Here is a 10,716-nt window from a genome sequence, read left to right as displayed (position 1 = left end):
TTGCTTGGATCAATCTTTAGTAATATTGAACAAATACTTGTTACATGTTCATTGTTTGACAGTGAAATGTAATATGGCATGTGCATGCAGTTTCCTGAAAGCCCCATCTGAGTTACTTAAGACATGTCTATGAGCAGCAAAGAATGGCAGCTCTTTTATTAGGCAATTTCTTCAATTTCTTTTGGTTGCATGCATTGTATATAATGTGTGTAAGCAGGAGTTATGTCAAATAATATGCATGTAAAAGAACCACTTGACATCTGACTCCCTAGAAGAAGGTGATAGATGAACTCGTTCTTCAAGCTGTAACAATGTCAAGTATATGTTGTCGGGTATTATGAGCCTTGCTTACTTTTCTACAGAGTTTATGAAAATGTTTTTAAGCTATTATAAGTTCATCAGAGTACGCTAAATGTATAGTCCTACGCTAGCGGACAAAATAGCGTTCTTCTGAGAAGGTAACCATTGGACAATACCTCGACAAAACTTAAAAACTAATTGTTTGTCGGATTATTATAGTTTTACACGTGCAGAAAAATAATTGGTGTAGGCCTACTGTTTTAGACTAATAACTCAATAATGGAGGATAACTCAACCGATTGCGTCCAGACAGATTTAAGTTGGTTACCATGAGAGTCATTGAATAAGTTACGCACTGGTTATCCAATTTTGAAGGCGTATAATAAAAATAAATCAGAGCGGCCAGATTCATCAGATAATCTCTATATAGTCTATATAATCATATTATTATTATTTTTTAGGGATAATGATATTTGAAAAAACACTGAGAGGATTCAGCTTTCCTTATTGACTTGAAAAGGATGAAATTAGGCCAATTTAAATTCCATCATATTACCGATGACAAGTTTTCTCCACGCTCTCGCGACCGCGCCCTTTTCACGGGGATCACAAGAGAAGAATCCGGTTTTCCTAATAATCTTGGTTCCCATCAGTTGAAAGGACCTCACAATACAAGGAAGGAGGACAAATTAATTCTTTCACATAACTGGTGATCAAAGATAGAGGAAATTCTGTGCGACAATTGAGCAGTTCGTGAAAAGTTCAAAAGAATGTGATAATCCAATTTCAATGCACATCATCAAGAGCGGAACATGTTTGTTGAGAAGATAGGACGAGTGTGCTTTCAGTCAATTAAGCCTTATTCTCCGAGAAAGATGTTTTTCAAGGTTAAAAATTCTATAGGCCAATAAATGTAATAGGCATAATGCATAAAGACTGAGTGATCAATTAATTTAATATGAATAATACATAAAGAGATTGCCTGACAGGCCTAATAATAATGCACTATTTATTAAAGTGCTAGGATTTAGGAGGGTATGGATAGGCATTTCACGTTGGACCACATTCTACACTTTCGCTGCTTTGGAAATAAGCCAAAACCTGTGGCTGGTGTCAAGCTAGCCTGAACAGATACTTTCAGACATCTAATTTCTTCACTTCATTCCTGAGGCAGGAGTACCCACCCCTTGTGTAAGCAATTTAAACCTGATAGGAGATCATCAGCTATCTTCAGCCACTTCAGCCCCAGGACGAGCATCAGGCTGTGTGTGCAGCGCCACACATCACACACTTCACGATGCTTTGACGCTCAGCTCACTTGTGTCGCGTCACTCCACTGATTTTTGATCTGGGAGAGTAAATTAGCAATTTGCTCCGACCGCCTCAGCATTCGATGTTTCATTTGTTTGTTGTTAAACTGCATGCAAGCGCCTGAACGAATGAGTGTATCAATACAATTGTTATAATATGAACTTTTTGCCAAGTGGAATATGTTTTTATCTGTCCGTGGCAATTTGCTGGTTCACATCAAGGGTCGACGCATCGTGGTGGTGGGTACAGTTTTTGTTTTATTTTAAATATGTTTTAAGTAATACTTTCTCGTTAAGAGATGTAAATAGTTTTAGAGTAGGCTACGATGTGGTTAAAAATAATAATAATCTGAAAATGCACTGAAAAATTAAACTACGCGAAATTGTATTTTTTGAAATGAATGTGCCGAGTACGCAGTTGTGTGTTGAAACATGATGACTGTCTTTAAGAGATTCCCATCGCTCATTCCCTGTGCTTTCATCTTGTATGCAGGTACATGGGCACTCTTGGATCGCAAGTGATGTGCGACAACATCCCGGGGTTAATTAACAAACAACGCCAGTTGTGCCGCCAGCATCCCAAGGTGATGCAGGCTATAGGAGCTGGAATTAAAAACTGGATTGGAGAATGTCAGCACCAGTTCAGGAACCACCGATGGAATTGCAATACCATGGCGCGCGAGCACAATCTTTTTGGGAGGCTTTTACATCGAAGTGAGTAAGGCACAAGTGTATTGTTTCAAGTGTATACTAAGGGCTGTACATACAGTGTGTTCTCTGCACTCAGTGAAATTCCTTATCTGATATCAGATCCTATTACAGAAAGTAAAACTTGATGAACTGGGTGTGCTTTTGACCCTTCTTTGCTCATCTGTGTGTGCAGCACAGTGTGTTTGATTTTTATCAGATTTCTTAGATAAAAAGATAGTAGGCTAGCCTATATGGGCTAATGAGACAGGATCAAAGGATGTGTGAGATTATTATGAAAGGAGAGGGGAAAAAAAAACAAGTTTAAAACATGTGGCAAGTTCTTAGTAATGTAGCCTAATCTATTAATTTTAGTTTACATAAAAAAACAGTTATTCCATTTTCTACAAAACTGTGTCGATTTATTGACTCTTGAAAACAAAATGTTGTTGACAGCTAAATTTTATTCAAGTTGGTTATACCACACTGACTTTGTCTGCCAAATAATTTTTAAAGAAATAATAAGATATTTTCTTTTATTTATTTATTCATTTATTTATTTTTTATTTAATTTTGTTGTTGCCTGTTTCCAGACAGTTACACCACCTGGTAAATCTGACACATGGTCTGTGACTTTAAGCCCCATAAGAAATATCACAATTATTTACACTAAAAAATGCTGGGCTGTTTCAACCAATGTTTCAAACCCAAATATTGATTTAAATTTTGTAATTAATTTTGTTAACCCAACGGTTGGGCTTGTCCATATTTGACCCCAAACATGTGTTGAAACAACCCCGAATTTTTACATTTTTAAGTGTAAATTCATAAATCTCAAACATGTTTATAATAGAAAATATGTATTCTTGTCATTGTATGCATTGCATTTTAGGCTATATATTTAAATAACTGAATCCAGATCTGAAAAAGTCATGTCATTGACCCATAAACAACACAAGTTATGTGATCATCTCAAGATGTCTAGATGTAATTTGAATCGATAACTCACAAAAGTCTCACTTAGCATGCAAGTGTATCCTTTACTTTTCATTGTGTTCAGGATTTATGTGAGTTTAGGGAACAAAAGCTGGATTATTGTGTCTGGTGAGTTCATTCAGAACTGCTCGGCAGCTTGATGCTGTAACTATAGGTGTAATTGCCAGTTTTGTGACTTTAGGTTTGCAACTGTAAGTGTCTCTGGCTCTATTTTCTCATCCCGCGTAAAATCATATTAATGGGAACATCCTCAAAGTAACTCTGTGTCCCAGGCCTCTAAGCTGCTCTGCACATTAAAGTTAGGTTAAACCTCTGACTTTAATCTTCTTGCTTTAAGGTATTCAGACCTCCCAGAAAGACTTCTCTGTGCAACTGTGAGAATCTACTTATTGTCAATGTCAGCTCACTAATTTAAAACAATTGCATGGCAGGCATTCTCTTTCAGTCTGACAAAGCTGCCGAACGGAAACATCTTTGGTATACATGTGAAAAGCTGCAGCTTATAACTTTTGTTCAGGCGGTCGCTTGTTACTGTTGTTCTTTCTTCCCTCTCTTACTGTTTCCCACCGTGATCTCCGTCACACATATGCCCTCACTTTTTCTCTCAGACATATATCTTTCTGAAGTAAACCTTAGATTTCTATAATGGATTATGAGATTAGTAGGTTTTCAGTTTAAAAATATATAAAGTCAGCATTTATTTTAGGAATCGACTTGACCTGTGAATGTAATGAGTAAACAGAAACGTATGAATTATGAGTATTCATTTATTATGATTTTTATTACCTTAATTATTATATATTTATAATACTTGTATAATGTAACATGCAAAATAAAATGAAAAATATAACATACATTTTAAATAATTATACGTCTGTGTATATATTAATACAAATTAGCCTATGCTAAAGTTAAGAAATTAACTTGTAAGTAAAAGTAAAGTAATTTAAATTAATTTTATATCAAATTAAATATGTATAATGTATTTTTTATGTCTATGTGTGTGTATATATTCTGTATAGATATACTCACACAAATGTAAGTTTTAATAATTACTCTTATATCTTAATTATAAAATTAAATTTGTTATATTTTTATAATTTTATAATAAATATATATATAATTGATATTAAAATAATTTGGTGTGTGTATACACTACACACAAAAACATTTTAATTTTAAATAATTACCAGCTCCTCTCTAATTTATGCAACATTTTTTATGCTCACTAAACGCTATTCCCCCTCTGTGTGTGTGTGTTCTTTTTTTAGGCAGTCGTGAGGCCGCCTTTGTCTATGCCATCTCCTCAGCAGGAATGGTCTACACCCTGGCTAGGGCGTGCAGTCAGGGTGAACTAGAAAACTGCTCCTGCGACCCCGGAAAAAAAGGCTCATCTCGTGATGCCAAGGGATCTTTCGACTGGGGTGGCTGCAGCGATCATGTTGACCATGCTATCAAGTTCACTCAGGTCTTCATTGACGCCAAGGAGAGGAAGGAGAGAGATGCACGAGCGCTCATGAACTTGCACAACAACCGTGCAGGGAGGAAGGTAACAAGGCCATGTTCTTGCAAACAGCTGTTGAGACACATATCGAGAAATGAAATCTTGACAAATAATAATCCGTGACCATATTGTCATGCAATCGGAGATGGAGCAGTCAGAGGATTACTACAGACACGGTCTTCTTTTTTATTTACAGGCAGTGAAGCGCTTTATGAACCTGGAGTGTAAGTGTCATGGTGTCAGTGGCTCATGCAATGTACGAACCTGCTGGTTAGCCATGGCAGACTTCAGGCAGACTGGTGACTATCTCCGCAAAAAGTACAACAATGCCATTCAGGTGGTGATGAACCAGTATGGAACAGGCTTCACCAGTGCTTACAGGATGTTTAAGAGGCCTACCAAAAATGACCTTGTCTACTTTGAAGACTCACCTGACTACTGTATATGGGACCACGAGTCTGGTAAGTGTGCTGGGGGGAAACCATAACCCTTAAAAAGATGGTTTCCCCAAAAAAGAATGATTCACTTTTCAATTTTTTGTTGTTGTTGGTCTTAACAGTGAAAGTCAGTGGGGTCCAAACCAACACTGAACCGCATTGACTTTCATTGTATGGACACATTTTTTTCTTCTTCAAATAACTGTCTTTTGTGCTGCATCAGAAAGAAAGTAATGTAAATAATAATAGAATTTTCATTTTTGGGGAACTATCCTTTTAATTATTTCCTCAAGAGGTGAATTAAGGTAATATATCAAATCTGTAGTGTTCCAACATGTTTTACTGTATAACCCATTGTTTGTGTCTCCACCCTGCAAGACTCCCACACTCTCTGCTCAAAATCAGCAAGGCATTAGTCTTTGCCCCCAAACACCGTTGTAATCAGAGGACGGGAGCTATTTAGCTGGTTATTACATACACAATAGTCATAACCCAATCCTGTAACCTGAATGCCGGTAAAGATTCCCTCCCTAAGGCAGAGGTTTATCTCTTTTTACTTTTCAGTGTGTGTGTGTGTGTACAAACTGAATAACACCAGGTGTACCTATGTGGGAAGCAGTAAGGGAGGGGGTGCCTGTCAGACTGCAGATGATCCCTGCTATCAGGTGACGCTGTGTTTAGACACATTACCACAGTTTTGTGGGCAGAACGGGAGCTGAAATTTAATCCCTACGCGCAAATGCTATAAATCACTGCCTTCCACGGCGGCACCTCTATATTTTCTGTCTAAAACTGGCAGGAATATTTAGAGAGGTAGGTCATGTCTCTTTTAAGTGCCCTGAGATGAAGGTTGAACCCACTTTAGGTATTTATTATTTATTGTATGTCAGTATAACTGCCCATTTATAAGCATATCAATTTGCATGATCATAAAAACGTGAAAAACAGTTAAAAGGCTAGTTTATCCAAAAATGTCGTTCCATACTTGTGTGACTTTTATTTTTTATTGTACCTCTTTCTTCTACAGAGTACAAAAAAGCACCAGACATTTTTTTTGTCAATACAATGGAAGTCAATGGGGTCCAAAATAACATTGGACCTCAGTTACTTTCAATGTATGGACAAGGGAAAAAAAACACTGAGACTGTGTCCGAAATCGCATACTCTAAATAGATGAATGAGTAATTACTTTGTGAACATTAAAAAAGTATAAATGTATGTATGTATGAATATAATCCAGACATACTACATCCGTCATGTTGTCATTGTCATGTGACTTTCGGAGTCAGTTGCGTTGTTTCACTGTCATTTAAAAATCCTCTCCCTTGGCTTAATGGAATAGTAAAGTAAAGTCCATCAGATGCTCACTTCAAAATCTTGCAGGAAGTAGTAGGTCATCCGGGTTCTTTTCACCTACTGTTTTTCGCCTATAAAGTAGGGAACGAGTACAGTATGTGAGTTCGGATGCAGCCTGAGATATTTTTCAGAATAAAATCATACAGGTTTAAAATGACACGATGATGTCAGAATTTTTGGATATTAAGATATAAATGTAATGTTTTTTTTTTTAATCTTGTCCATTTTTTTCTCATTAGCTTTGAAGGTACATTTAAAAAAATCATGACGACCATATTTTAGTGCTGACCTCTCTAGCATGGTGGTTTGTGAGAAACTCTCGGCAGGGCAGTCTGTTTGATGTCAGTTTTAGGAGACATAGACTATACCTCTACTGCATAAGTGTGAAATCAATTACTAGCTCTCACCATGGTCACACATGTTAAACTCATCTCTTGGCACCCCCTCATCTTAATTCAATAAGCAGATCCACGCTCAGGTAAAGGCTGGCCATGATGTAAACGATATCCGCCCAGCATACCAGCCTGATGAACTGCTGTGTGTGTGGGGGGGAGGGGGGGAGTGGCCGTGTCATGCCCAGACACATGCCTGCCTACTTGCAATTGAGTTCAATAGAGCAGCGGTGACATACCAATGCTGGTGCTACTGAAGAGGTTTGCAGTTCTGGCCTTCACTGTAGGAGTGTTCTCATCTTAAAACCTCGCACTAAACCAACTCTAAATTGGTTAAACCACATGAAAAATGGTTGTTTGTATAGTTCTGAGTGTTGATTGGCATTGAAGGGATCTTTATAAACAAAGGCTGTAGATTGTCACTCAGAGGGAGCATTAAAGCAAGGGTTTATACAAGGTCTTTAGCAATTTCTGTATCAGCAACAATCAGAGACGCGTCAGCCTCATAGAGGGCGGGGTTGTTGAGATTAGAGCCGTTGAAATGAGTACGTGATGAAGACCCAGAGCAATGCTTGATAGCTTCTATCATCAGTCCCTCATCTGACCAAGGACCAAGCGGTCATCCTTTTACATGGTGCCGACAAACCCAGCCTCTTCAAGACAGCGCTGTCTGGACACTATCAGACATCTGCCAGGCACTACACATGACTATTCAGTCGAGGTCTGCTTGCTTCAGGAATTTGTTCAAATATTCACTGCATTAATAGATTCTAGCAGTATAATGTATCAATATTAATGGATGAAAGTATGTGGATGGATGACTTCTTTTAATTGGTAGGTTTGTCTATTTTAGGCCAGTAGTAACAATTGTACCTGCCCTTCTAATATTTTCACTGGCCTTATCACAAAAGAATGATCAATTTGTATTTGTAGCAAAGCATTTTTATATTTAAAATATATATATATAATAATAAGATTATTATTATTGTTGCTGTACATATTGTTTGGAAAGCTAATTTGTATTTTTTTTTTTGAACCTTTATATATATATATATATATATATATTGCAGTTATGCTGTTTTGATATTTTTAATAACCTGTGATACTTTTTTCAGTTCTCTTTGATGAATAAAAAGTTACATTTATTTAAAATAGAAATCTTTTGTAACAATATACAATACCGTTCATAAGTTTGGGGTCAGCAATTCCGTTTTTATATTGTTAGGTTTTTTATTTTGAATAAATGCTGTTCTTTTTAACTTTTTATTTATCAAAGAATCCTGAAAAAAGTATCACAGGTTCTATTTCCAACATTGATAATGACTTGAGTATCAAATCGGCATATTAAAATGATTTCTGAAGGATCATGTGACACAGAAGACTGGAGTAATGATGCTGAAAATTTAGCTTTGCATCACAGAAATAGAGATTTCTTTCAAAAACATAAAAAAAATGTTATGTTTCAAAACTTTTGACCGGTACTGTATATATATATATATATATATACATACAGAATATTGGAAACATGGTTATTTTAGTGAGAAGCTATGCCTTGAACATTTTTGATGTAGTCATTTCATTTCTCTCATTAAAACCTATGATGTCTCATTTTATTTTTGTCTTATTGCAGGATCTGTGGGCACAGGTGGGCGAGTATGCAACCGTACGTCCCATGGGGCTGACAGCTGTGAGGTCATGTGTTGTGGGCGAGGTTATGACACATCACGCGTGAGCCGCACCACCAAGTGTGAGTGCAAGTTCCACTGGTGTTGTGCTGTTCACTGCAGGGACTGCGAAGAGGAGGTAGATGTGCATACCTGCAAAACCCAGTCATGACCACACCACTCCTGCACTTCAGTTACCTTCCAAACTAAAGATCCCACCTCAAACCTTTGACCTTGTACAGTGCTTTTCTCTGGCGAGTTAGATAAAAGTAGACCAGACATTTCAGCAATGCATACACAAAAGACCAGCAACTTAAAGGTACACTATGTAACTTTTGCATTTTGTGGAAGAACATTGTTTTGGTTGTGCTTTGGCTCTGCACGACTGCGGATGAATATGGTTCTTTCTCATAATTAAAAAAAAGAGAGAGATTATCCTACTGCTCATAAAACATTCACTACTAGAGTTATATAACCAGTGTAGATGGAAAGGATCTCAAGCTGAGTAGCTGAAGACATTACTGTAGCTATACCCATTAACAGACACGGTACTTCCTTGAAAATGAATCCAGCGCAGCGTTACAACAACCATAATGAAATGACCCTTCACAATATAATGTTTTACAATGAACTCTGTAAGAGCACTACATATGCCAATTTACCTGTTCAATAAAATACCTTACTAACCTGTTGAGGAATAAAAACGCTGTTGGGTGATTTTGACATTACATCGGGTGATTCACCAGAGGTTCGAGTTTTAGCTGCTCCATGTCAACCTTTCTCACTCATAGCAACAACTAACCTAGGCCACTCACACACAATACACACATCAAATAAGCTGGAGCAACTTTTTTCTATTTACAGATATGACGAGAGAGACATGCACGGGCGAGTGACGCATGTACGCAATTTCCTGCGAAAATCATCCCGCCCTGTCTAAAATATAAGCCGTTACAATAGGCTAGTGAATCAGGGTAAGACAAAATGAAAGAAGGATTGATGATTTACTGAATCGTTTAAATGTGTTAATTTTTTACAGTTACATAGTGTACCTTTAAAAAAACAATGCAGATTTGTTGTATCACAACTGGTTTTGAAGTTTGTTTTATCATCTTTACATGTTTTGTCTCCCCCCCCCCCATAATACAAATATTTATTACTGCTTTGTAGTATAAAAATGTTTATCTTTAATGTATTTCATATTTTGAAATGTAAATACAAACTCTATGTAATTTAAAATAAAACTTACATATATGTTACGTCACATAGTTGTCAAAAGTTTGTTGTCCTGTTTTGCAGTAAAAACCATAAACTATATTTGTTTTCTGACATTAAGTGTATATAAACAATTAATGACTAGATGGAGTAAAACACTTTTGAAAACACATTTTTGTGTCTGAAGGATATTCAGTCTGTATAAAGGCTAACAAGCTTTCCCCGTTATGACTCATTCATTTAGTGGCTCTAAATAAGACCCAGCTGATATGATATTATACATTATTGTGAAAGATGAATGACAGAAAACTGTGTCTTGACCAAAAAAAAGACCTCCAAAAGCCTCAGTGCTGACACCCTCATGACATCTTAAATAGATGGTCTCTCCCTAACCTAAAAGCAACAACATAAAAAGCATTTTATAAAAATAAAACTTTTTGTAAGTTGTCTTTTTGCACATATGCTTTATTCTCAAACTTTATAACTATATTGAATCAGTTGATTGAAACCTCAAAAAATGTTAGTGAATTCTGCCCTGATAATGTTTCTGTACATAAATGTGTGTATAATTTCCTAAAAGAGCATTAAAATATATAATTATCACATTGTATATTGTTGCACTTAAAAGGGAGTTTGATTATGTGTGCATATATAAAATGTTTGAAAAAATTACTTTTAAAGGTATGCTTTACAATATTGTGTTACATTTTCTCACCTGGGCTTGGCTTGCTTGCTTGTTTTTTTAATAACTAATGTTGTTTTTTGGCAAATGTAATGGCCCTTTCACACCAAAAGTGAGTAGAGGGCGCAGCTCTAACAAACCTTTCAGCTGAGGAATAGAACACAGGAGAAGAA

At 36.5% G+C, this 10,716-nt stretch overlaps 1 protein-coding gene across 1 annotated transcript; it reads left to right on the top strand.

The window, feature by feature from the left end:
- The first annotated feature begins 1,306 nt into the window (after positions 1-1,306).
- Positions 1,307-9,916, top strand: wnt2 (wingless-type MMTV integration site family member 2). Its single transcript, XM_056254711.1, has 5 exons — positions 1,307-1,850; positions 2,104-2,324; positions 4,565-4,842; positions 4,994-5,258; positions 8,613-9,916. The coding sequence occupies exons 1-5, from the start codon at positions 1,768-1,770 to the stop codon at positions 8,816-8,818; spliced, it is 1,053 nt and encodes a 350-aa protein (XP_056110686.1). The 5' UTR covers positions 1,307-1,767; the 3' UTR covers positions 8,819-9,916.
- The last annotated feature ends 800 nt before the right edge of the window (positions 9,917-10,716 follow it).

The sequence above is a fragment of the Rhinichthys klamathensis genome, unplaced genomic scaffold, assembly GCF_029890125.1.
Source record: "Rhinichthys klamathensis goyatoka isolate OS25496 unplaced genomic scaffold, OSU_Roscu_1.1 h1tg000005l_1, whole genome shotgun sequence".
NCBI classification, from domain to species: Eukaryota; Metazoa; Chordata; class Actinopteri; order Cypriniformes; family Leuciscidae; genus Rhinichthys; species Rhinichthys klamathensis.
Note: the sequence above shows the minus strand (reverse complement) of the source record. Positions and strands in the feature narration are given on the sequence as shown.